General features: G+C 36.8%; 4 protein-coding genes across 5 annotated transcripts in view; 1 reads left to right on the top strand and 3 right to left on the bottom strand.

The window, feature by feature from the left end:
- LOC120418142 (SLIT-ROBO Rho GTPase-activating protein 1-like) overlaps positions 1-27,782 on the top strand; it is a 106,486-nt gene that overhangs the window by 57,697 nt on the left and 21,007 nt on the right. The gene's annotated exons all lie outside the window — the stretch shown is intronic.
- LOC120418144 (uncharacterized) lies at positions 1,153-3,363 on the bottom strand. Its single transcript, XM_039580442.2, has 2 exons — positions 1,817-3,363; positions 1,153-1,755 (listed from the first exon to the last, which is right to left on the bottom strand). The coding sequence occupies exon 1, from the start codon at positions 3,331-3,333 to the stop codon at positions 2,464-2,466; it is 870 nt and encodes a 289-aa protein (XP_039436376.1). The 5' UTR covers positions 3,334-3,363; the 3' UTR covers positions 1,153-1,755; positions 1,817-2,463.
- Positions 4,462-5,257, bottom strand: LOC120418146 (uncharacterized). Its single transcript, XM_039580444.1, has 4 exons — positions 4,882-5,257; positions 4,765-4,812; positions 4,675-4,710; positions 4,462-4,617 (listed from the first exon to the last, which is right to left on the bottom strand). Exons 1-4 carry the CDS (start codon positions 5,240-5,242, stop codon positions 4,556-4,558), a joined length of 507 nt encoding a protein of 168 aa, XP_039436378.1. The 5' UTR covers positions 5,243-5,257; the 3' UTR covers positions 4,462-4,555.
- On the bottom strand, positions 5,349-5,965 carry LOC120418148 (uncharacterized). 2 transcript variants are annotated; one of them, XM_039580445.2, is made up of 2 exons: positions 5,810-5,965; positions 5,349-5,760 (listed from the first exon to the last, which is right to left on the bottom strand). In XM_039580445.2, the coding sequence occupies exons 1-2, from the start codon at positions 5,883-5,885 to the stop codon at positions 5,378-5,380; spliced, it is 459 nt and encodes a 152-aa protein (XP_039436379.1). In that variant the 5' UTR covers positions 5,886-5,965; the 3' UTR covers positions 5,349-5,377. The 2 variants fall into 2 exon arrangements, with proteins under 2 accessions (XP_039436379.1, XP_039436380.1); XM_039580446.2 differs by having other exon boundaries at positions 5,349-5,730; positions 5,810-5,963.

Raw genomic sequence — 27,782 nt, 5'->3', positions numbered from 1 at the left:
TGTTTACATTCAGAAATGTGATATTTTCATATAAATTTTATGTATTTAAAATATAATGGAAAAAATGAAAAAAAATTTAGTGAGGTGATTGTATAAAATATCTTTAATTCAAAAAATTATTGGTGCTTCGGTAAATACTATAACGTGCTTTTTTGCAGTTAAATATATTTGTATATGCATTTTTGTTTATTTTTTAACTAGGACTTTATATTTACTGTTGTGATGCATAAATGTAAAAATCTCGCTACAATTTTGGTGAAACAAATTTTCTTCCGAATTCATTTGATTGTGTAGCAAAAAAATTAAATCATCTAAATTTCATGTATTTTTATCATTGTTCTCCTTTTTTTCGATAATCCTTCTCAAAAACATCATTTAGGTACGCAGTAACAAAAGTTTGATTTTGGAAGATTTAAAGAAAGTTTTAAATTACTTCGTTTCATGTGTAATATGTGAAATTACACATAAAAATATGTAAATTTACACATTTCTAGAGGTAAAATTACTATTTTTTTAAACATAAAATTTGTCAAAATTATGTTTAAAATTGTAGCGTGTATTTTTGTTTTATTTTTATGTTTAATAAAAAGAAGATATTGCACTGTTATTTTGTTAGGTTTGCCTTTTGACTATCATTTTTGGTGCACTTATTCGTCCAGATATATGAAAACCTCTGTTTTTTAATTCAAATTTGTAGCCAGGTAAAAAAACACTATTTGTTCATAGCACTACAGACGTGAAAATCTGTTTTTTTTTCTTTATTTATTTTATATCCAAAAAAATATTTCAGAGCAATATTAAATTTTGTATTTGGGCATCAATTCGAAAATTCTTTTTGATTCAATCAACACTTTCTTTCGTTTTGGCTATGAAATACCAAATTCATTGTTTATTTACAATTTATCCCAAATTGTTGATACTTTAAAACTTAAGATTAACTATAACAAATTTGATGAATTTTCAGATATTTAAATTTAATTAAAACTCAAAACAAGCTTAAAAATACTGGTAGCCAATCTAAATGAACTTTTTGATAAAGTAGTTGATTGTCATGAGCAGTTGAATTTCAACATATTGTTTTTTTTCTTCTAAAAACTGATTTATTTTTATTTCTATAAATCAACAAAAAATTACGTCAGTTAAACAATACCGTTTGAAGTTTTAAATAATTTGATCAGAATTTTTAATTACTCAATTCTAGTACTATCCAGCTAAGATTTCCGACATAAATTTTGCACACTTCTCCGTTCAAACTCGACAATCATCAGCAAACCAGGCTATTATTGCTCTTAATTAACTCTTTATTGAAACCGACAGCATCCATCACTACCCGCGACTAACAGTCATCAAACATTCTTGACCGAAGTTGCAATCCTTCAGCTGTTTGCCGCCGAGTCAGTTCAAACCAGTTAATAGCCGTTTCAGTTTTCGCATTTAGATCGTTAGTGATGCTGATTCTTGTATTTCTTTTAAATAAATTGAAATTTTAATGATAATTTTGAAGCGTATTCTTCCCAACATGTTTTCAGCAATAACTACCATGTCATTAATTAGATATTAAAAGCTTAACCTAATGGTCATCATAGATGTCGTAGTAGCACTCCCTAGCCGCTTGCTTCTGCGCCCGCTGAAACCACTCAAGCGCCTTTTTGTACTTCTCATCACACTCATCCGAGTCACACTTTTTCGCCAAGTACTTGTCCATCGCCTTGTAGTACTGCACCACTTCGTCACAGTCGACGCTCTCCTCCATTTCTGGTTAAAAAAAACAAGAATTAATTGAACATTTTTCACGATCAACCGTTCGACTCTATACCTCCCAACGTCGATGTCACGCCAATCATCAGAACAAGCACGATGCTCCAAATTGTGACAAACCTGCGCGAGTTCTCCAAAAGGCAATATCCAGCCATGTCACGGTCTTCGATTCAAGCTAGATCTGAGCGTGTGGGTTCCAAACTCCTCCGAACAGGTCCACCTTCTACACTACAAGCACACTTGTCGCCGCGCGACGACTTGTTCAGGGGGTTGTGCAATTGGCGCACCACACTTGATTGGAATAAATCGCTTTGTTTATGGGCTCCTAAACGAGCTGGAACAGAGCTTTTGGAAGAAACAATCAGCTGAATAATGGGTTTCCTAACGAGCTGGACAGCACTGGTTGGAGGTTGATACGACAACTCATTAAATCGTCTCATTCGTTAAGCTTAGCTGGTAGATCAGTTGACAAACCGATGTATCGTCGACCAGTAGGTATGAGTTCAAATCTTGTTCAAAATTAGCTTTTTTTCAATGTCTGATCCATAAAGAACACGGATTTTAGGTTAAATCTGGTATTCAGCATGTAAAAATGTAACATTTGTGACAACAACAGGTTCGAGTCTCGGCTAGTTTGACAGTTACCTGTCAAATAAAATACAAAAAATACTCTTCAAACTTCTTTATTTCATAAAAAAAACCCGCCTACTTGCTATCCATGTACTCATAAGCATCGTAGTAGCAGTTCCTACCAAGCTGTTTGTACGCCTTGCCGAACCACTTGACGGCCGTCTTCAGCTTGTCCGGACAGTTCTTGCCCTGGGAGTCGCACTGTCCGCCAAAGTGCTTCTGCAGCTGGCGCATGTACACCGTCATCTCGTCGCAGTCGATCTCCGCACCGTCGTCCGGAAGTTCCGCCGGGTAGCGATCGGCCGGTTCCAGGAAGCACTGCTTGTTCGCCTGCATGATGTCAATCAGCAGCTTGTTCAGCATCGACATCCAGTCCGTGCACGCGGACAGCGCCGCGTTACGGTCCTTCTCCAGCGCCGACGTTAGCTTGGCCAGCTTGCTCAAAACCTGCACCGGAACTTCGATGGCCTTCTCCTCGGCGGCGGTGGCAGGTGCTGCGGCGGGAGCGACAGCAGGTGCGTCACGCTTCAGCCGACGAAGAGCTGCAGGCGCTTCAGCTGGAGCAGCATCGGCGGGAGGAGCAGCGTCACCTGCAGCAGGAGCAGCGTCGGCTTTAGCCGGATCGGCTGGAGCAGCTGATGCCGCTGGTGTACCAGCTGGTGCGCCAGCTGCTGCTGCTGCATCACCGCCAGCGCAATCGCCCTTCATCGCGGCCGGATGCAGATCGTAGTGGTGGAACTTGTTAAAGTCCTTCGCGATCGCGTTCGTTATGTCCTCCGGGCAGTCGTACACGTAGCACAGGATCAGCGTGCGCAGCAGGTTCGCCTTGATGGTGGAGAACGTGCCCGGGATGCAGCTGGACTCGGCGTCGACCTCGGCGAGGGTTGGGCGAAGGGTCAGGAAGACCCCGGCTACGGAAAGGAGTGTCAGATGTAGACGGATCATTTTGACCGGTTGATTGGTACTAGGAGTTCGAGGCGTTGAATCGCTGGGATTTATACGAGTTGGATACGTGGTTGAGCGGTTTTAGTACCAGCTGTTTCTGAAGATCTGTTTTGAACTATGTTGATTAGGTTCAGCTGTTCCAAACAGGCTTGTTTCAAATAATATGATGGTCTACCGCCGTAACAAGCAAGAGGTCGTTGGATTTTGCCAACGGATCATACCCGTATTGCCTCAGAGAGAATGGTAGACTATTTTGCTGATACAATGGAATGTTTTAGGTCATCCTTAAGACTCCTTGGAGTTAAGACCTGGTGGTATACTACCATAACAAGCTAGAGGTCGTCGAGTTTTGCTCGTATTACCTCGAAGAGTATGGTAGACTACTTTACTGATAAAATTGGGTGTCCTATGACATCCCAGGACTCCCTGGAATTAAGATTCGTTAGTCTACCACCATAACAAGCAAAAAGGTCGTCGAATATTGCCCCCGGATCATATTCGTATTGTCTCAAAGAGTATGGTAGACTACTGTGCTGATACAATGGGATTTTCTAGGTTATCCGAGGACTCCTTGGAGTTAAGACCTGGTGGTCTACTGCCATAACAAGCAAGAGGTCGTCGGATTTTGACCCTGGATCATGCCCCTATTGCTTCAGAGAGTTTGGTAGACTCATTTGCTGATAAAATTGGGTGTCCTAGTTCATCCGAGGACTCCCTTTAGTTAAGACCTGTTGTTCTAATGCCATAAAAAGTAGAAGGTCATTGGTTTTAGATCTCTGAGCATACCCGTATTGCCTCAGAAAGTATGGTAGACTACCTTACAGATTCAATGGGCTGTTCTAGGTCGTCCGAAGACTCCCTGGAATTAAGATCTGTTGATCTACCGCCATAACAAGCAAAAGGTCGTCGGATTTTGCCCCCGGATCATATCCGTATTGCCTCAGAGAGATTGGTAGACTACTTTACAGATAAAATTGGGTGTAGTAGGTCATCCGAAGACTCCCTGGATTTAAGACCTATTGGTCTACCGCCATAACAAGCAAGAAGTCGTCGGACATTGCCCCCGGATCATACCCGTATTGCCTCTGGATTGGTCGTATTGGTTGAATAGTAGTATTGTAAATAACAATCAGGTAACATTTGTTAGTATCTTCTTTATTGAATACAATGTTTTGCGAATCCTTGTTATTTGTGGTCAATCCTATCTGAAATCCTGGCTTCTCTACAATGACTTACTTTTAGTTGGACCTGGAGAGGCTATTTCAGGCTTATACGTTGGATAGTCTGCAAAAAAAGAAACATTCATTTGATATCCACCGAGCTGGTATTCGTTGATCTTACATGGATCCGGATCGTAATCTACCTCTGCCAAGATATCTGAAACAGAAACAATTTTAAAGATCTACAAAAGCTTAACAAACCATTCCTTACCCGGAAACCGACTATCGTAGTCCTTCTCGTGCGCCGCCGATAACGCAGCTTAAAAAAACATCAACATCTTAGCAAAACCCAACGCCCCCAAATCACACCACAAACCTCACAGCATACCATTGCTCCGCTTCGAGTCACACTGAATAGCCAAATCCGTCCCGACCGTGGCGAACCACGTGATCGCGTACTGCAGCTCCTGGGGACACTCCTGCCTCATGCGGACGCACCGCCGCTCGTAGAACCGGTTCAGCGCCAGGATGTACCCGGTCATCTCTTCGCAGCTGACGACGATCGAACCGGCCGCGCCGTACGATCGCGGCGTCGGCAGCATGGCCGTGGCTAGGACCGGTCCGCGAGAGTAGCACTTGCGAAAGCCGGAGATCGAGTTGGAGGCGGGGTCACAGCCGGCGGAACCGGCGGGTGCAGCCTGCAGGCCTTGGGCGATTGCTAGAAGCGAGAGGATCAACGCGGTGATCATGGTTGGTGGAAGAGAACGAGATGTTTGGAGGCCGGAGAAGCGTTTTATACCGGTTAGAACAATGGGTTTGGACCATCTGTGCGTGATATTGATCGATCCGTTAGGGTCATTCTACGATAATCAAGCGTTTATTGATCAATTCTCGGCGCTACCACTCTCTTTGTCGCACTTTTGCGCCATATCGCGGGAAACTCGGCCAAACCACGAAACGGCGTACCGGTACTCTGGGGGACACCTATCCGCCAGGTTGGCGCACCGTCGGCTGTACGTTCGATGCAGGGCCATGATGTATCCGGTGACCTCTTCGCAGCTGATCGGACCGGTGTCGACCTGGACGGCGTTGCGCTTCGCTGGTAGGAGCAGATCCTTGGAAAGCAGTGGTCCCTTGGCGTAACACTTGAGCGTTTTGCCCAAGGATCCGGACGATTGGCCGCAAGGTTGGTTTGTCGCTATCTCATTTAAAGTTGGGTCTCGATCATGATCGCGATCTGGATAGTCCGGAAGAGGGATATTCCATTCTTTTGATTACTTGTAGTATTCGCTAGGAGAGACATTTCTTCATACTACCTTCATCGGTCACAGGCTTTCCAACAACTTGGGTCACCAACACTCCAAGTAGTATCCAGCACACCTTGGACACCATGTCGAATCAGCTTTGGGACTGCAATTTTCCGGTTGAGACTCGCTACCTTTTATACGATCACCCTAATCAGCCAATCCCAAACATAAACCGTGTAATGACCACTCAACAAATTATCCAGGAATAACAAACTTCTTTATTGAGTGCTTAATTTAACCGATCCGGCAATGCAACCGCAAGCCCCGTCCAGCATGTTACTGGCCTGCTCGAACCACTGGATCGCGTACGGGTAGTTCCCGGGACAGCGCTTGCCCATCCTGTTGCACTTGCGGTCGTAGAACCGATGCAGTCCCTTCAGGTAGCCGACGATCTCCCAGCATTCCAGCGGGTCGGAGGATGCCGGCTGGAGTTCCGTGGATTGGTTATCTACGGGAAGATTCTTGGGTGATTTGGAAGATTCTCGGATTTGGAGGCTTACTTGGTAGAGGAAGCTGTCCGGATGCTAGCAGAGCTAGGGAACACAGAACTATGAACTTTAACGTGAACATCGTGGCTATGGAAGATTACATGGAATGAACGTAAATTTATGGACTAGTTTGAAGGCTGACTTCAAACAAAGTTGCTGAATACCGTGAAATTGTTTGGAAGAGTGATTCTTTCCGGATTACTTGAAGAAACGCTTCCGTTAATGTAGAGAACGCTGAAGATCTGTAACCTCCATGAAATTGGTTACTTCTAAGATTTCAAACAACAGATTTCACAGTTATTCTTTGAACTACTCATAGAACTTGAAGGTAGTCCGACTCCTAATTCCAAGATCTCGCAAGTTTCCCAACCAGCCAACTCAACTTGACAAAGCGAGATCCAGCGATTGATGACCCGCCATAGATAACCCGGTATACAAAGTCAGTCATCTCTCGCACGTCAAACGTCTGCCTTTCGGTGTCAAAAGATTTGACTTCAACTCACATGCTGAGAACGCAGTTTACCCGGGGTCAGTACGGTTGGCCATTGTGCCATAAACGCCGTTGGTGGAGCGCTGCTAACGGTCCCGGGGTCTTTTCACTCGGGATAATTGGCTCATAACTCTCGGGCTCTGTGTCCTCTCTCGCGTACAGGTAGTAAATCACCAATTAGTCGTCGCGTTTCGACGGGAAATTTATCATCTTTATGCTCGTGCGCGCGTAAAGAGGAGAAAGACTGTCTTTGAAATAAAAAATAATGATCACACCCAAATTCGGTTGAGGTCCGCTGTTGGTACTACTCCATGTTCAACCTGTAAACGAAATTGGTGTGTGCTTGGTTAGTTGGGATCGGATTTACATTTCACTCAGCCAACCGAACCGAAGTCAGTGCGCGGTGATTAACATATAAATTAGCCGCGGAGATTTGCAAGCGAATCTGCAACATGTGAAGCGTCGAGGGCATCGGACTTGAATATTCATGATACGGTTTACGTGATCGCGGGTTGGGCGTCGAATTGCCGGGGACGGATGTCGGGATGCAATCCCTCTGCAGCAGGGAATTTATAATCCGCAATTTGAGTCTCGAGGACGAGGAGAGTTTGCTGAGTGAAAGTTTAGTGAACGTACAATTGAAGGGTTGGGATTTCCAGATTCCAGTCATCTCCGAAAGAATCAACTAAATTTTATTTGAGAATGGTGCTCCAATCTGATAATTTAGGAACGTTCACATTCTTAAAGTGAATGATTTGATAAGTAAATGATTCATATGCTCGAATGTTTAGAATAGTCATCCATGAATGTGGTTTGAGATAAAAGCTACCAAGAAACAAATCTGAAACATTTCGCCGATTCACGCGATTCACGAAATAAAAACTGTTCTTGCTTTCTGGAATCATGAAGTTCGATCATGAACTCGTGAATAATTAGATTCACGATTTCGTGAAACATCCATAATTTCATGAATTGTAGGCAGAGAATTTTAAACAGTGAATACAAAAATACCAAGGTTGTTAATCTATAAAATAATCAACGATAATATTATCGTCTGACGATAACGATAATTCTTAGTAAAAGCATTGAAAATTTAACATGATATGGTTGTATTAATCGATTTAAGAAAGATTTAAAAAATGAGTTATTGTCCATTATCGGCGATAATTATCGAAATAACGATTATCGTCGATAATGAACAATAACTCATTTTTTGCAATTCCACTGTGAAACTGTCAACTTTTCCTGTCCTTCTGGAGAAACGAAACGGCCTACTTTTTCCTACCAAAAATAACAGAATGGAAAATTAATACCTTTCAATAACAGTGCTGAAAAGTTCTACTTTTCAGCACTGAAATGGGTGCTGAAAAGTTAAACTTTTCAACACTAGTACCGAAAAGTAACATTTTTCAATATTTTTTTGCTTTGAACGATGAATTTACTAAACACGTGAATATTTGACATAAAATTCCATTAAAGAAGCGTTTTTCGGAATTGCAAAAAATGTTGTAAGCAACTCGTTTCAAAACTTGATTTTTTCAGCACTCGTCGTATTTATCCAACTCGGTAAACCTCGTTGGATAAATGTACAACTCGTGCTGAAAAAATCTTCTTTTTGCAACTTGTTGCATAAACTACTATTTTAATCTTTCTTAAATCGATTAATACAACCATATAATGTTACATTTTCAATGCTTTTACTAAGAATATATTTTTCGAACATGTAGTAAGTTTCAAAGTATATTATGTACTAAAAATTGTTCACAAAATACCGTATTTTTTCGAAAGAACTTAAATTTTCAAAATCTGCGATATGAGTATCAAACGAATTGAAATTTTATGTGCTTTTTCATTTTTCAGAGTTTTTTTTTTGTTGAAAATACTAAAATTTTCACAAATTACTGTATTTTTTCCAAAAAACTCAAATTTTCAAAATATGCATTATGCGTATCAAACGAAGCGAAATTTTTGATTTTTTTTAACTTTTTTAGAGTATTTTTTTGAAAATACTAAAATCTTCACAAAATACTGTATTTTTTCGAAAATACTCATATTTTTAAAGTTTGCAATCATCAAACGAATTAAAATTTCGCATGCTTATTCAATTTATTATAGTTATTTTAGTATTTGAGTATTTTCTAAAAAAAAAAAAACTTTATTCGAGTGAAAAAGCATACACAATTTCGCTTCGCAAATTATGCAAATTTGAGTACTTTCGAAAAAATAAGATATTTTGTGAAAATTTTGGTATTTTTCAAAAAACTCTTTAAATGTGAAAAAACAAACAAAATTTAACTTCGTTTGATACCAGAAATTATGAAAATCTAAGTATTTTTGAAAAAAATACGGAATTTTGTGAAATTTTTAGTTTTTAACTAAAACAAAATCTAATGAAATGAAAAGGCATACAAAATTTACTTCGTTTGATACCCATATTGGAAATTTTATATGCTTTTTAATTTTTCAAAGTATTTTTTGGTTGAAAATACTAAAATTTTCATAAATTACTGAATTTTTTCAAAAAAAACTCAAATTTTCAAAATATGCATTATGCGTATTAAACGATGCGAAATTGTGTATTTTTTTTTTTACTTTTTTAGAGTATTTTTTTTTGAAAATACTAAAATCTTCACAAAATACTGTATTTTTTCGAAAATACTCATATTTTTAAAGTTTGCAATCATCAAACGAATTAAAATTTCGCATGCTTATTCAATTTATTGTAGTTTTTTTCAAATGCAATATCACAAATTACCGTATTTTTTCGAAAATACTCAAATTTTCAAACTGTGGAAAATGGGTATCAAACGAAACGAAATTTTGCATGCTTCATACATACACAAAAAAAAACACTAACACTGTGAAAAAGCAAACGAAATTTCGCTTCGTTTGATAGCTATATTGCATATTTTGAAAATTTAAGTATTTTCGAAAAATACGGTAAGTTGTGAAAATTTGAGTATTTTCCTAAAAAAAAAATTTATACGAGTGAAAAAAGCATACAAACTTTCGCTTCGTTTGATACCCATGTTGCAAATTATGAAAGTTTGAGTACTTTTGAAAAAATACAGTTTTTTGTGAAAATTTTAGTATTTTCCAAAAAAACTCTTTAAATGTGAAAAAGCAAACCAAATTAAACTTCGTTTGATACCCATATCGCAAATTTAGAAATTTTTTGTATTTTTGAAAAGTTACGGTATTTTGTGAAAATTTTAGTTTTTAGCAAAAAAAACTCTAATGATACCCATAATGCCAATTATGGACATTTTAGTACTTTCGAAAAAATACGGTATTTTGTAAACAATTTTGAGTACATACTTTACTTTGATACTTACTAGATTTTCAAAAAATATATATTCTTAGTGAAAGCATTGAACATTTCAAAATACAGAAAAACAAAAATACAAAAATACCGAAATACCCTAATACCGAAATACCAAAATACTAACCTTTGCTAATTTGCATTTGATTAAAAAAAAAAAGTATCGTCACATTTTTTGATCTCTTGTATAACAATATTTTAGAAATTTTCAAATTGACATCAACATTTGAAAAGGCTCAAAATTACTTACTTTCGACCATATCAAACAAATGTTAATATTAACTTGGAAATTTGAAAAATAAAAAATGTCGTTTCTTGGTTAAAAGTTTTCATAAAATTCATAAAAATTAATAGAAATAGTTGATTTCTTGTGTTTCTTGAGATTCCATTTTAAATTTGTTTTTTTCTCACATATTTATCTGAAATTTCTTTACAAAAACCTTCTGCAAATCCACCTAATCAATCTGCAACTCCTGGCACACCTTATCGATCTGTTTGGCAACGCGGCTATACCACTTCCTCGCGCGGATCACCCTCCAGGGGCATCCATCCGGCAACTTGGTGCACTCCTCGTCCAGGAACTCCTTCAGCTTGATCATGTAGCCGGAGATCTCCGAGCAAGCCACAACCGGTCCGCGGTACATATCGGCTGCAAGACGGAAAAAATTGAAGGTGGCGCATTCGTTTGAAGCACTCGGCTGATCTTACCGTATCGGTCCGTTTGCGCCTGGCAGTAGGCAACGAGCACCGCTATCACCACGATTGAGATACGGATCATCGCTGACGCTGCCATCGTTCTGTTCTACTCTGGAAGACTGAACCCGAACCCTAGCGGGACTCCTTTATACTAATCAGCTGGTATCGTAAATCGCTAATGAAAGTCATAACTTTGAGCAGAACCATTTGTCCGAGGTGGCGATAAAAGTCTCGTTAAAGCCAGCCCCCGCCGAAATCCGTCACGGGTAATAGAATACGTCTTCTTACGGATTTGCGCGCCCAAGTCTCTCTCGCTCACATCACTTGACATCCGGTCGCGAGCCAGTTTGGACGTTCGACGCGTTCTGAAAATAGAGGAATACAACAATAATGGTGTTTTTTTGGGGGCAAGCCGGACGAGAACGTGTGTTTCTACTCAGAGTTTTTGTTGGAGATTTGGTGTGAACGTCGAGGAGGAAATTAATCTTGACAGATGATTTCTAAACAAACTTTGGGCGGGGATCGTTTACGTTAGGACGGGCGGCGATCTTTGGGGAAATGATCTTGTTTGTTTTCATCGACTTCGGAAAGGGGATCAATGGGCAATACCGGTTATTGTCGAGGGAAGAGTGCTTTTTTATTAGGTGATAATGTCTGCTTTTAAAAGGTATGAATGAAAGTCTTACTTTATGGTTTTGAAAGAGTTTGGAGACTGCTTCTATGCGATACAGAAAGCAAAATGTTACGATTTGAAGATCGGATTCATAACCTAAAAGAATGCAGAAAAAAGAAGATTTTGTCAGAAATCGCTCACGAAACTCAAGCCTCCACCGAACCCTTAATCAACATAACAAAACCTCAGACAACTTCAAGCCCAACCAACCGTTACGAGCCTCTTCTCTCGACATGTAATTAAGTCCCACCGCCAATACCTTGAAGCTGAACATCTGCATGCGTGCCGTTGCCTGCTGCTGTTCATTGTTCACGGATGATCTGCGTTCCTCTCATACATCTCAAGTTACGATTATGAACGCCACTTTTCAGACGTCAAGTCGACTTTCGCTGAAATTTCAGACCAACCTCGGGGTGGCGGATTCTGAAAACAATAGTGTTACACCTTGGCTTCCAACTCCATAACTTCAACCTGCACCCAGGCCGGCGAAGGTAGCCGGAAAACATGTCCACCCCGAGATCCAGCCCTCGCACGCAAGTTTAAATATGGTTGAACAAAAAAAAAAATCTTTCCTTCATGACTAAATATGACGACGACGGCTGCAATGCTGCAAAATCAACAACCTCGCGTATAGTTTGTTGGTTCATTAGTGGAATGAAGATATGAGTACATCGTGCATACCTTCGTTTTTTTTTGCAAAAGTCACAGACCTGTTTCTCTTACAACGAAGAGATGCGGAAAGAGGAGTGTCGCCGCATCGGGTCTTCCCGACTCCAAACTTGGCATACGGTTGGTGTGGTAGAGTTGTCTAGCATGGCTTTGGCCGCCCCGTGGGGACCTTTCGGGGGGCTTGGCGAAGGGGGGCACTGTTGAAAACGATGTTGGAACTTGTTGAATTTTTTAACGTTGAAAAGACGAGATAGACGAAATGAACGTCTCCTTGTCTTGTTTCTGACAAAATTCTACATAAGTTTTCCAATTTTGATAACAAAAAAAAGGTTAAAAATTAAAAAAAAATTTTTGTTATTTTTTTTTTGTTGACATACTAAAAGCCGAAGTGTAAATAAAGTTATATTTTTTCATAATGTCTCAAATTTTACGAAATACCCTATCCTGAAAATACTACAATTTTCATACAATTTCCATCTGATATACACACAAAAGTTTAAAATATTTTTTTTAAATACTTTTGGTTTTTTGGAAATATTCAAGTTTTCAGAGTATACAATATAGATATGAGGCGACGCGTAATTTCGAAAAGATTCTTATAACATTACAGTTTTTCACTAAAATATTTACAAAAAAACTATTTTATAAGAGATTGTATTGAAAATTACCAAATTATATAAATGAACATTTTAAGTAAAACAGTACTTCGTAAACTATTCTAAATTTCAAAATTAAAAACAGTGAAAATGTTAACCAAATTTTGCTATTTTTTTAGCATTTTGTAAAAATTTAATGTTTTGTAAAATGTTGTGTGTTTTTTAAAATTAATTAAATTTTGTAAAAAATTTAGATCTTTGTGAAATTTTCAGATTTTTGTTAAATTTGAGTATATTGTAAAAATTTGAGTACGGTGTCTTCCTATTTTTGACAAAACTCGACTTTGATAAAAAAAAAAATATTTTAAAATTAAAATCATTTTTTTAAGGTCGAAAAATCATCTATTTTGTTCATTACGTGATTTTTTTTTCTTTTTTTTTCTTAAAAATACACTATTCAAGATTTCCTAATTTTGGCAACGTAAACATAACGATGTGTTGCTAAAACCAAGAAATTTTGAGTATGTTATAAAATTTAGAGTATTTTGTAAAATTTAGAGTATTTTGTAAAATTTAGAGTATTTTGTAAAATTTAGAGAATTTTGTAAAAATTTTATTATTTTGTTAATATTTTAGTATAATGTAAAATTTTACGTATTTTGTAAAATGTTGTGTGCCTTGTAAAATTTTAAAAATTTTGTTGAATGTTTAGATTTTTGTGAATTTTGAGATTTTTGTTAAATTTGAGTATTTTGTAAAATTTTGAGTAAGGTGTCTTCCTGTTTTTGACAACATTCAATTTTGATAAAAAAATATTTTAAAATTTAAATCAATTTAATATTTTTGAAAGAGGAAAAATCATTTATTTTGTTGATTACGTGACTTAGGAATATTTTCTTAGTTTTTTTTTTTCTTAAAAATACACTATTTAAGATATCCCAATTTGGCAACATAAACATAACGTTGTGTTGCTTAAATCAAGATGTCACTGTATTTTGTAAAATTAAAAAAATAGGTTTTAATAATGTTTCCATACATTTCAATACAATGAAAATCCATCAATACTTTCGCTTGTAGCATAAAAATGGTTGTGTAATGTTTTGAGTATTTAAATTTAAATATTCTAAAATGGTGAAAATACATACACAATTTTGGATCTTTTGAGTTATGAAAATTAGAGTATTTTGGCAAAATATGGTATTTTAAAAAATACGGTATTTTGCACACATTTGTGTATTTTGTAAAATTTGGAATATTTTGTCATTTTGTTTTTATTTTATTTTGATAAATGTGTGTTTTTTATGAAGTTTTTTTGGTTAAGTTTTAAGTATTTTAAACAAAAAAAAAAAGTCTAAAAGTGTTATGGTTACAAACATAAAGTTGCGTCGTTTGATCACATTACACATTATGAAAATTCAAATATTTTTAAAAAAATACGGAATTTGGGATAAAAAATACGGTTTGTTGTAAAATTATAAGTATTTTTCAAAATTGTGTGTTCTTTTGTGAGTGGGTCTCGTGGCGCAGGGGTAGCGGCTTCGGCTGCCGATCCCGATGATGCTATGAGACGCGGGTTCGATTCCCGCCTTATCCACTGAGCTTCTATCGGATGGTGAAGTAAAACGTCGGTCCCGGTTTCTCCTGTCTCGTCAGAGGCGCTGGAGCAGAAATCCCACGTTAGAGGAAGGCCATGCCCCGGGGGGCGTAGTGCCAATAGTTTCGTTTCGTGTTCTTTTGTAATAATTTGAATATTTTTTTGCTATTTCAAATTTTCGTAAAATTTTGTAGAATATTGTTTTTTTATTATCTTTTTTGTTAATTTTTAAGAATTTTAGACAGAAATTTTTAGGTGTAAAAAATACAAACATAAAGTTGCGTCGTTTGACCCTTATATTGTACATTAAAAACATCTTTTTAATACGATTTTTTTAATACGAATTTACAAAATAAAAAACATTATTTTGCACTAATAAATTATAAAAAGTGAAGATCTGTACAATCTGTGGGATTTTTTGACAACAGTCCAGAAATTTAACACTCATAACCCTTTCCCGCCCAGAGCAAAATCGAGATTTTTTACGTTTTTCACTATTACTCGTAACTGGATCGACCAAATTGGATGAAATTTTAAAGGTTATAAGCTAACATTATAAATAAACTAACGCAGCTTAAACCAGATTGAAAAATTGCATGGTTGCAGAGAAATTTAATTTTGAAGACAAAAATTAATGATGCTCTGTAGTAACCATGGGCGTGAGAGGGTTAAAAAAATTATCCATTATTTTAATTTGACTTACCAAAAATACTATGCTATCGTACATAATTTTTTTTCATAAAAGTTTTTATATATTTTTTTACATTTTCCACATTTTTCAAAACCCGTGATAATTTAGCATTTCCTGACAAAAATTTAATTAAGACATAACTTATGTAAAACGAGGATTTTCATGCAGATCAACCCAGATTTCTATTGCAAAAAGTGAAGAAAATCTTAACGAAAAAAAAATTAAGCTATTTTCAATTTTGAATAGAATTTTGGTGAATTTAAAAATAAAAACTCTATACCAAATTTCAAATGTTCACAAAAGTATAGTTCTAGATTAAATTTTCAAAAGGTCCTATCTGCATAGGAAACCCATGAGGGATAGGTTGTTTTGAAAATTTAATCTAGAGTTTAAGAATAAACAATTACTTAGTTGCTTATCAATCTCGCACTTTTTTCTACAGTGCCATCTCGTTTTTCACCTGGCTTAGCCGGCGGGGCCACCGTCAGCCATATGGCAAAACCATTACATTATTGCACTGCGTTAATCATGACAATGAGTGAATAAGTAATGAAATTCACGTTCCCTTCCACCTCCTGCAGCACCAGCAGCTTCAACCCATCAGATGATGATCATATCTCGTATAGTTACCTCTCTCTAGTGATGATGCTGGTTGCGGCTGCAATTTTGCACGGCGGTTTCACACATTATTATGAACCTTTTATGATTTTTTTTTGCGTTTTGTTTCGTTTCGTTTGTTCATCTCTTGTTATTCTTGCGTGCCTGTGTTGGTTATTATACTATTTTTTTTTAAAGGTGAGTGCCTGCACGCCTTTGTTAAGGCTTAACCCGCTGCTGGTTGGTTGGCTGGCGTGGAAAATTGGTACTAAGTGGTCAAACTTATGCGGGGCATTACTTAAATGTGTGGTTTAAATTTTCCTTAATTGAGGAAAAAACTTATCCAACTGTGCACGAGCAAAACACGATCTTGTTTCGTTTGATGTACACATTACAGTACCAACACGTGTGATTTATTACATGATAATTTATGCTGCAGAGAGTGTACCTTTACTAAATGGTTTCTTTTTCCTCTTTTTCTTCTCTTTGCAGGTGAGTGTCAAGACTAATATATCATCGGCGAGACTTTAACAACTCCGCAGCAGACAAGGGTGACATGTGTGTGTGTGTGGTGATGTTAGTGAGTTTAAGTGGCGTTAATTGTCGACATGAAATAGTGGAAACGAAACTGAAAGCACCAGTTTCCGTGCAAATGGTATCATCTCACGTTTCGGAACTAATTGGAAGAGCAAATGAATTTATATGCTCACGAGCGTAGGGGAGTGAGAGTTTGGGCAGCTTTCAGTTTCGTAATGTTGGGCTTTTCGTTATGTCGATACTTTGTGCACTAGTTATTTACCAAAAGATCAAACGTAATGTTGATGCAATAAAGCTTTACTGCTCAAAATTTGATCAAATGACTGAGATATTTGAAAATTACTGGTTCAAAAATAACATGATTTTGCTTCTTCTTCAAGCAAACATTTTCCAAAGGTCTTTCTGTCCAACATTCCAAACGTATATTTAGGTATTTCCGTTCCGAAATTCCCATCACAAAACATAACAATTTATCACTGCAACTGCTATACAGAACTCACAACAATAAGTACAACCAAACCAGACCTCAAGGCACGTTCACAAGAACTAGCTGGGGGTGGTTTCGATTTCCATGTTCAATATTTTCTACAAACCGTAACTAACAAGCGCCGAGCGTCCCATATGGCCAATATTTATTCCGAGACCATTCGCTCTCCCCCTCACAAACCATCTCGAAAGGAAAAGGAAGCAATCGTTCCCAAATTTCTCCAGGGGATGCGTGTGTTTGTGTTGTGTACTCCGAGGCCATAATCTACATTCTATTACAATGCTGACAGAGCGCTACTTGGAACACTTCCGGACTGCATGAGTCATCGTTCAACATGGTTTTGGGTGGAACCCCATTCGGACAACCTCCGGATGGGTGGAGAATTTATTAATCCATCACATCCATCTGATTGTTGTTATGTGTAGAGGGGAAATGTTCTGAGCCCCTTCGTTGAGTTGTTGAAGTTGTTCTGGAGGACTCTCCTCGAGAGTGTGGCGAGAAATGCTGACTAACATCATGCATTGAGAACTTTCTTGTTCTGTCATGTTGAGGATCCAGCGCGCAGCTGGGATGTAAATTCCAGCTGGGTTGATTCAATTTTCCAGCTCATTCCATAACACGTCCCTATTAGTAATCCCTGGAGGGATTGTAATCAACCCGTGGCACACATTTCCGGTTTTGCCGAAGGATATTTTTAAACCACTCCCAGTAGGCTAATAAAAAAAGTGTTCTGCAAAACATCATAATTGAATCAGAACTGCAATCTAGCTGGGTAAACAACCCACGAGCTTCTTCGCCTCGTTCCCAGGAGATGCACGCTTTTCGATGCACTTTGCTGCGGAGCAGCGCACCTCTTGGGGAGTGATGGATCGATGTGTACTTTTCCCTTCAAAGCTACCGCGACTCTAGAGAGGCAAAGTGGTTTACATAGTTATGTGTGCTCAAAGCTGTTGCATCGCCGTGCCTCAGAGTGTAATGTAGCAAAACCGATCACCGATGGGATGCATTTTTAATCAAATTACTACCCTTTGGAGAGTGCGGCGCACTCTACACAGCGCAAATCAAGATGTTAATCTAGGATAGCGGTGGGGAGCAGTGTCGAGTCGAAGATTCGGGACGTGTGAATCAAAACAGAAAACATTTTTTGCAAACTAGAAGTCACCACAAACTTGTTGAGAAACTTGGAAACTGTCTAGTTGTCTACCTTGGAGATTTTCCCTTATCTCCTTTAAAAAATAGAGCATCAACATTGCCCGTTTCCCTGTTGCGCGGTGGAGATGGGATCGGCCGGCAATGGACGGCTGGACCACTATGGTGAGAATCTGCTTCTGGTGAAAAGGTTCTATTCCCAGTTACCAATTCCTAGGCATCTTGGGTTTACATGACGAACTCCAGTCAGCAATCCGCTAAAATCTCCGTCTCCAAGCGAAGCGAACTTGGAAACTAGAGCGTCCAATTTTCCCGGGTTTGGAATTTCCCGGGAAACAGGAAAAATATTTTTGAAATCCCGGGAATTCCCGGGATCTCGGGATAAAAAAAAAATAAAATCTATGCTTTCATTATATTTTCATGTTTTCAAGCTTAAAATCATAGAATTACTTCAATACTACTCATTCATTCAACACTTCAATCTAAACAAGGATAGCATTTTTTAGATAACTTGAAATATTTTATTTTTTTCTTTGTTGTGCTTTGGTTTCTTATCTTATATCTAATCTAATGTGATTCAAATTAAATAAGTCTCTTATACAGCAATTCCCCACGAAAACAGTATGATTCGAAAAAAAAAGTTCTCCGATCGGGCTCAAAATTTTTCTGGGGGATCCTTGGCCGAAATAATTAGACCCGTATTTTTTTGTTTGGCCATTAGGGTGACCTAAGCTGTGTTAGGGTGGTTCGAAAAATGGCAATTTTCGTCGATTTTCGCAAAAACCACTTTTTTCAAAAAATCATATCTCGCGTCATTTTATCCGATTTTAGCTGTTCTAGACGCAAAAGAAAGGTGATTAGTTTGGCTATTTGGGAAAAATAGTAAGAAGTTTCAAAAATCTAGCTTAACATTTGAAAAGGTTGTATGAAAACATAAAATGCTGTTTTGAAGGTCTCGGGACCAAAGAGCCTATGTCTGAAAATATTTTTATCGGATTCCTCGGAAAATTTCACATAACATATCAAAAAATGGTGAAGTTATGTTTTCGATACTCCTATACCTATACTCCACATTGCAATGTGTTTTAATAAAACTAATAATAATAAAAAAAAATCATAATTTTTTTTAGAGCGCTAAGCAATTTACGGAGCGGTGTTTTTTTTTACAAACTCTCTTTATAAGATCAATTAATGCTGATACCTAGTTTGAATAGGTTCTATAAACATATGAAAACACAAAAGCTTATAGGACCTTTTCTAAAAAAAACCCCTGAATATATTTTATTTTTATTTTTTCGTTGTTCATCTATTTCCACAATAAAACCTGAATATCCAGACAAAAATTTGATATTTTTTAAACAATTTCGGGAATTCCCGGGACAAAATACAAAAAATCCCGGGATTCGGAAATTCCCAGTTTTGGAAAAAATACCGGGAATCCCGGGATGGAAGCACTATTGGAAACTGTTTAAGTGTCAAAAGTAGGAGTCTTGTCTAGTTTGGACGTTACAGCCACAGTCACTTTGAATGTCTAGGGTTTTCAATGAGTTCCAAAGACCTTCCACCGGCACTGTACCCTTAACGGTGGAACCCTGTAGAACCCGCCACTTATCAAGTTTGATTAACTTTTCAAACCGCGAGACGTTGCAAAGAACGCGGGATGAAAAATTATCGCGCCAAGAGTTCTTCCGAGAGATCCGCCCCCTGTCAGAAGGTTTAGTAGGTCCGCCAAAGCCAAAGCAGATAGACGGTAGATAATGACGATAATTTATGCATTATCGATAAAACAAATTGGTGTCTTGATGCCGTCGCCTGAGCTCGCTCACTACCTGCCAATTGACGGGAATCGCTCTTTTAGGGCATCGACGATTTTATCGTTTCACGTCCCGCGCGCGAGCCCGGGATTAATGGCGTCGATGACAGGCTAGAATTTCTCGGAAATTGAAGCTTCCGTTGAGTCGGGCTTAACAGGGGTGATGGCTATGTTTGCATGTTGACTGATTTGATCAGCGGGAATTTGCATGATCTTCGCATAACTCAATGTGGTTTTATTTTCTTAGAGTAAATAATGTCGCTGAAGTTCATCGTTGTTTTCTTGTTTCGCTGAAAAAAGCGGTACAAAAACTTCAAAGGACTAAGAGTTACCTTCGCCCTTATAATATTTCATTCTTCATTTCTAAAGTGCATTCATGCGTTCAATACTCAAAAGTCGGCACGGCTGCGAGTTATTTTTAGCGACCTTTTGTGTTAAGTCACGCAAGATTTCCTCGTTGATTTTGTCGTCAAACGCGCCTCTTCAAAAGCTGCAAAATTCCTGCTCTCAGTTTCAGGAAACGAAAGAAGTGAGCCATGTCCACAAAAGTGATTTTCCACCCAGCAGCGCTACTCCACTTGCACGGTTGTTGGTGCGATAACAACAAGAACGGCAGCAGCTGATTTGTTCAAGTAGTTTTCCCCCTTCTCGCTTTTATTACTTGAAGAATGGATTAACCCTTAAGATACTAGTCTGACCTGCAATTAGGGAAGCATCCATTTTTAAATCTGAGAAATTTATACTTACAATAAAATTTATAACATCCACCCTGAAACATTTCATAATTTTGGCTGAAGTAGCGATACATCTCAACAGGGTTGCCAGATCATTAAAAATATCATATTTTAAGAAATTTAGTATGAATACTCTTTTTTAAATTTCCTAATAAAATTTATTGCATATATTTAAAAAAAAATATGTAAATTACTAAGTTCTCATTTCTTTTGACAGTGTTGCCAGTTTAAAGTCTAAATAACGAAAATTTCCTCAAATTAATTTGCTTGAACTCGTAAAAACGTTCAAATTTGAACAGCAAAGGGTTAACCCGATGTCATCAAGAGTTGCCGGCTGCTGCTGCTGAAAAGGTGTGTTTTCCGTGCTTGTTGACGTTTTCCTTGTTGAGCGTAAACAAAACTTCAAGTCGACAGGCTCACATTGCACAGTGGGGGAGGAGGACCCAGGTCGTTGATGGCAGGCCAGCGTGGGTGAGCTCGTAAAAGATGCATTAAATGTACTGTGAATTGAAGTGAGGGAGCAGGAGTTGGAAAGTAGAAGCAGCGGACCCTTTTTTGGGATTATCGAAAACTGAGGGGAGGAAATCGGCTGTCAAACGTGGTTGGGGAACTTGAGTCAAACGATGTTCTTTTCGGTAGTAAAGGGGAGAAAACATGGGGGAGAACTTTCAGGTAATTCAATCTTTATCTAATGGGCAACGAAAGGTCTATTAGGTGGAGGGATATTGGTTAACCTTACAAGCTCCATTATTAACCCCATTCGTTACAATTAGGTGTAGAATGGTAATTAATATCCTCAGGATTACAAGGGCTTTCTCTCCTTTCTCCAGTTACGTCTAGTATTGCCAGCTATTTTCCCCAACATGTTGTCACAATCTTGCTGTTTAAGTTAAAAATGATTTTTAATTCGTATGATTCTACAAAATTTGTTGGTTTAGAATCCGATTTTAATTTCAATTTTAGACCACTTGACTTTTATGAAATTCTTCCCAAAATAAAGCAGCGAATAACCAAGAAAGTTAAAGCTTTCAGAAATAAATAATTTAACCATCTCCAAAATTTATCGATTTTTTTTATTATTATTTTTTAATTTGGCTGAAACTCTGTTGGACCTTCAACCCAAACAATATTCTGCTTCTTTGGTTCGTACAACCAAATTCGACAGCTGTCTTTACAAAGTGATATGCAAATATTCGCAAATCTGCATCTTAGGAAAAGATTTTTTGTCGATATGGCGTGGACGGGCTTTGATATAAAAATTTACCATAATAACATTTCAAATCTAATCTCTAATCTAATCAAATCTAATTTTTGTATCTTTTATTTGGATGAAACTTTGTGTGGACCAAAAAAGACATTTGCATCATTAGTTCGTCCATACCAGTCTCCATTCAATTTTGACAGCTTTCCATACAAAAATGGTACGTAAATATTCCAAAATCTCATCTTCATTTAAATGTATTTTCTGATCAATTTGGTGTCTTGGGCAAAACTGTGGGTATAAAGGAGACAAAAATATTGTCACGAGTTGATTTTCTCCTCTATTGCTTAAGACTTCTCAGAAAAAAAAAATTACACTCTTAAAGAATTTCCCTTTTTTTATTCGACTTTTCATTTGAAAAAAAAATTATGTTGGGAAATAATCATTTTTGGATATGTTTGAGATGACAAAAAATTACATCTTTTGCACAAGTTGGTCAAAATTCATTTGGAATGGTTGCCAATTTTTCCAAAAAATCGTAATTATAAAAAGTGAAAATAATTCAAACTAATGTTTTGATATATTTTAGATGTAAAATTGTAAAATAAAATTTGCAATAAAAAACTTATTACGTATTATTTGATACCGTGCACAGTTTTCAAATTATAGATAATTCGTTTAGATTCATTTAGATAAAATGACGACAACTCAACAAATATGCGTCAGATTTTCTATGTCAAAAAAAGTAGCATAACATTTGCGGAATGAAATACTATTTTTTTTATCAACCATAACATTTGAAAAGGCTTTTACTTATTTTTGACCATAACAATTGTTAGGGATGATTTTTATTTTTATTTAGGGTGGTGCAAAATCTGGTAGCAGAGATATAAATTGATTTTTAGAAAAAAAAGGTAAAATTTTGTTGGTCGTTTTCAAAAATCTTTTCTAGAAGCAAAATCAAATTTGCAATTTGAATTTAAAATGAGTTTTAGGTATTTTTTCGAAAAATATTGAAAAAAAAACCCTTCTGTAACAAAATATTTTCGAAAAGCTGAGAAAAAAATCCTACAATAATCTTTTAATCATTGTTGATTGGGCTGCTGGTTGCATAGGTACAGCTTTTAAAAGTTATTTTTTTTATATCGAAACTAAACATTTATTTTTGTTTTCAATTTGGCTTCTAAAAGTTTGTATTTAGCTGAAAATGAGTTTTTCTAAGGAGCTCCAATTTTTCAACTCGCTATATCTCAGAAACTATTGGTTCGATTTCTAATTCACCTCTAAAACTTTTGTGAAATGTTCTGCTCTTTTCATTAAAAATGATTTTCAAATTCAAAAATCCAGCCCAACAGTTTAATAATTCCAAATAAGTGTTTTAGCCCCTTAAAAAATCGTTTACGATTCTAAAGAGTAGAATATTTTACAAAAGTTTCTATAGTTTATATTGAAAAATTAATTATAAAAAAAAATAAATTATTTCTGAACTGTCATGAGTTAAAAAATTGGGCTAATTAGATGACACTAAGAAAAGCTCATCTTTACCAAATTTTAACAATTTAAAATATATGAAATATCATTCATTAAATTTTGATTTTGTTTTTTTTAAGCAGACTTTTAAAATCGGGCTTCGTCATGCACACGGAATATGTCTTGAGTGTCTTCACCACAAATTTCAGCCAATATGGTCTATCTAGAAAAATCGTGGCACAAGTAAATCAATTTGGTGTTTTGAGAAAAACAAAATTTTTAAAAGTTTGACAGTTCGCTTCACGCATGGCCAATTTTCAAGCTTAATACATTTGTTACTCACTTTATCATGAAATATCTTCAAGAAACTTTCAGGAGTGATTGAAAATCATCTTTTGAGTGGATTTAATAAATTTTTCTGATTAACTCTTCTCATGATTCCGTTTTTTTTTTCATATTTTGTTGGCATTCTTATGAACATATGTCAAAGTCGTATGAAGATTAGACAAAAAAAAAAACAATGATGATGTGGCATTTTTTATTCTTCAGGTGTAACAAATTTCCCTACCCATATCGATTGCCACACATGTCGTGTGGGTCTTTCGCAAAACTAACATCAAAAAGTAATTAAAATAATTAGCTAAACATATACAAGTGTGTCTGTGTGCTTGCCACCGGGCTGGCACAAACCACCCGGGTCACGCCTTCCCTAATGGTCATTTGATACCTCCACCCAAACCAAACAACACAAATGCAGGAAACCCCGATGTCACGCAATCCACTTTCCACGCCGGTAGCAGGTCCATAAGTGGTTAGTCAATCTAGCAAAAAAGATCAGCCCTTTCCCTTTCCGTCAAAACAGCAACCACGGCGACGATGTCGCCGATAAACAACGCTCCAATCCATCGTGACACAAATCAAGCAACATAAAACTGCAACGTAAACAAAAGACTGTAATGGCCACGGTATCAGACTCCACTTTATCTGACCAGACCAGCCCCCCTTGTTTTGCTTTGGTGGGAGGTCGCCCGACGTCGTGCCGCGTGTGTCTGGCCAAATTATACGGGCACGTCAACCTTTTCATATGAAAACACACACACACGCGACCGACTTTTCGGCTCACCCGCGTGACTGATGTGTATCATTCCATTATGATCTGAATTATGTAACGCGCACGCTACTGTATCGACGACCCTTGAACAGCTGCCAATGGGCCCGCATAATTGATCGCGCCCTGACACCCTGAGAAGATTTTGACTAAACGTCAACCTGAATCCAACCCTGATGATGATCGCCTTGGGTAACTTGATCATCGCGTTAGTAACGCACGACAGCGCGTTTGTCACGGAACCGTAAACATTTGACAGCGAATCGCTGAAGCGTTACGGGTGCAAGGCGTTACATCCGCGCGACTTAAAGTAATCAATGTCAAACAAGTTGTTTGTTTTGATGGTTTTGATGCCGGCTGACCGGCTGACCGACATGGTTCCAAATAATAGTGAAAATGGTATCAACAAGCTGAAAATTGTAACGCATCGTTGGCGAGCTTCGCGAACAAGGCCAAATCTTTTTATCGTTTGTTTTGAAGATGATTGTGGTTCGAGGTTAACGGCGCCAAAAACATTGTTTAAAAATGTTGGAAAAAAATTTAGCAAAACATCACATAATTCTTTTTTAACTATGAAGATAAGAATATTAGTTACTGACAGTTTTTTCAAGTATGGCTAAATTCATAAAACTTTGAAACTGTTCCAACCTATGTTTTTTACGCTCTTGGTTCAATCTGCCTCGTGGAGCCGCAACCGCCAATGAAGTTTCAGCTGTGCGCATCCAGCTGCATTGTAATTAAAACGCAACATTTCGAAAGACCTTCAAAAAATAACATGGGGGCACGATTTTTGTGATATTCATCAGCAACAAACCAAAAAGGTGTGAATGGAGAGTTGGAGCTGAATAAATTTATGTTGGATTGCAACACAACAGACATGATTCGGGGGTTTTGATGAGATTTGCTGATAAGTGAGCATGATCTGAATTTTAAGCTGTTAGCGTAAAATAATTAAAAAATATATCATTGATGATATAAAGGTAAGATTTTGGCTCATTAGACCAAATCTGTGGTTATGAATCTTTGAAGTAGGTACATGGTTTTTAATTCATAATATGAGCTGATGCAAATATTTTGTTAAAGTTAAAGTCCGTTGATCCTGGCCTAATTTGATGCAAAAAAAAGAAAAAATGAAAATACTGGCCATGGCTTAAACTTTTCGACTAATTTGGAGTTTAAAAAAAAAACACAAAAGTTTGAAACATATTTGCAACGATCTTATTGTTTTTCAAATTTTAAAGTGATGTTGTTTTGAGAATAATTCGATCTGTAATAAATTTAGCTGAAAGTCATTTTGTAAACTGCAAACATCGCCAAGTTTCTTTTTAAGCGATTTAAAAAAATCTTTTCAGACTCGACTATCCGAAAGTTCAAAAAGTAAAATTTTCGGATAATCGAAATATTGGATAATTAAGGTTTGGATAATCGAGTCTGGACTGTAGTTTATGCAACAAGTTTCAAAATGCTGATATTTTCATCACGAGTCGTTACGAGTTTGATCAACTTCAAAACTAAAATTGTGTCGAAAAGTATTACTTTTTCAAACCATTTGGCTATTAAAAACTTTTCAGCACTAAAAATCTGTTTTTTTTTGTCGAGATATTTTTTTCAAAGGCATTTTTTAAGGGATTACATACATGTAAATAGGAAAAAAAATGTCAAGGGTTGGTATGAGAATTCATTTGGATGTGCCATTGCCGAGATATAGCTAATTTAAGCAAGCAGTTTCTAAAAACGGGTGCCACAATATCTCAATATGACCAAATCGGCTCAAAATTTTGATGAATAGTCACTAAACGGGTCCCGTGTGCATGACGAAGGCCGATTCTCAAAAAGTTTATTAAAAAAAAGATAAAAATATTTTTCTGTTTTTTATATAAAAAATCATCAATTTTTGATTTTTGTAATTTGTTTAAAAAAAAACCCAAAATTGGGCATCGTAATGCACGCGGGATATATCTTGAGAGTCCTCACTCCAAATTTCAGCCAATTTGGTCCATCCCATCTCGAGATATCGTGGCACCAGCAAATCAACTCGGTGTTATGAGAAAAACGCTCACAAAGTTTGACAGATCGCTTTGCGCATGGCAAAACATTAAACTTAAATCGTCTTCGACTCACTTAAATCATGAAATATCTTTATGATACTTTCAGGAGTGATTGGAAATAATCTTTTGAAAGGATTTAATAAATAATCGAAAATATGAATTTTGGAGATTTGTACATGTATGTAACCCCTTAAGCTTAAAAAGTTATAAAATTCACAAATTTTGTAATTGTTATATTGCTCGTTTAATTATCTTTCAGCCATAATCTTCCGTTCACTACGTTTCCAATTATATCATTAAACTGTATTTTTGATCTGGATGAAACTACATAATACGTGTCTATTGAAATTCTCTATGTCAATACAGTTTATTTTACAAAAAATGTTCAGCTTTAGAATTATATTTTTGACAAATGTTAATTCTTTGGTATTTAAAGAATATTTCATGAAAAAGACACTACTTAAAAAATGTGAAAGAGCTGAATACATTTCCTAAATTTTTCTATATTTTCGTTTAAAAATTGGATTATTAGTTGCTCTGATGAATTCCAAAAGCTTTCCAATCATTTGTGTTTGTATGGATAACTTGATTGCGTCAAATCAATCGAAATCAATTCAATTTAGTTTATGGTTGACCCTTAAAGCTTTTGGCGATTCAGCAGGTCATAGTATACACACAAATTCTCATAATTAAAGATTAATTTATACATGATTTGCGTCTTACATTTATGAACATTGTGATGTCATCGCAAATTACTATCATTGTCATCGCAAAAAATGTACACAAAATTAAATTGTCAGATGCAGCTGCATCAAAATGCAATCTTTCCTGAGAAATCAAACATTTCTTCATTTCTCCCACCAAATAAAGAAGAAGAAAAAATAACATTCCAAACAAAGGCATTTCCCCTCTTCCCAAGAAGGCTAATAAGCCATTCAAATTAGCTAACAAATCGGAGACTTTCATTCCCAGTTAGTAGCTGCAACTAGCTAAAGAAAAGAAGAGAAAATGAGAGGCTAATGATATGTTGATCAAGAATCACGTCCCTGGCGGTGCAACGGAAGTGGGTGCAGCAGCTCCAACCATCTTCTGCCCATGAAGAAGCCATTCTAACCAACCAACCATTACCATTTTCGAGCAGGCAAGAAGGTGCTATCTTGCGTTCAATATCTGCTCCTATTGACTGCTCTATAAATACTGCCATTGAGAGAAAAAAAAAAACCGTCAATTGAATGCATCCGTCGTCGTCGACGTCTTCTTGGTTGTTCGAAGAGGGTGAATAAAATGAATCAAGTTTATGTAAATTAATACCCTTGGTTAGAGCATGTTTTTGCTGCTGCTCGAGTTACATACTAGTCCTAACTCAATTCTTCCGTCAACGGAGTGCACACTCACCAGAAAGTGTAAGAAGATCTTGATTGTTGACAACGGATGGGAAAAAGGTTACATTTTTATATAAACCCTCTCTTGTTTGATAGTGGAGTTACTTTTATTTAACAATAATTTTTTTAATTTTTTGTTTAACTTGTTAACCTTCCTTTTATTTCCTTTTATATATTTTTTTTCTTCAAATTTTATCCAACGTTGGCTGTTAAGGGTTCAGACATGCAATCGAAACC

The sequence above is a fragment of the Culex pipiens genome, chromosome 2 (genome assembly GCF_016801865.2).
Source record: "Culex pipiens pallens isolate TS chromosome 2, TS_CPP_V2, whole genome shotgun sequence".
NCBI lineage: Eukaryota > Metazoa > Arthropoda > Insecta > Diptera > Culicidae > Culex > Culex pipiens.
Note: the sequence above shows the minus strand (reverse complement) of the source record. Positions and strands in the feature narration are given on the sequence as shown.

What these genes read in the sequence shown, in the direction of transcription:
- LOC120418144 (XM_039580442.2), bottom strand. Translation starts at nt 3,333, where the DNA reads ATGATCCGTCTACATCTGACACTCCTTTCCGTAGCCGGGGTCTTCCTG.
- LOC120418146 (XM_039580444.1), bottom strand. Translation starts at nt 5,242, where the DNA reads ATGATCACCGCGTTGATCCTCTCGCTTCTAGCAATCGCCCAAGGCCTG. An exon ending in TGACTCGAAGCGGAGCAATG is followed by an intron (nt 4,813 to 4,881) that starts GTATGCTGTGAG and finishes TGTTTTTTTAAG; the next exon opens with CTGCGTTATCGGCGGCGCAC. An exon ending in CTACGATAGTCGGTTTCCGG is followed by an intron (nt 4,711 to 4,764) that starts GTAAGGAATGGT and finishes TTTCTGTTTCAG; the next exon opens with ATATCTTGGCAGAGGTAGAT.
- LOC120418148 (XM_039580445.2), bottom strand. Translation starts at nt 5,885, where the DNA reads ATGGTGTCCAAGGTGTGCTGGATACTACTTGGAGTGTTGGTGACCCAA. An exon ending in AAAGCCTGTGACCGATGAAG is followed by an intron (nt 5,761 to 5,809) that starts GTAGTATGAAGA and finishes AGTAATCAAAAG; the next exon opens with AATGGAATATCCCTCTTCCG.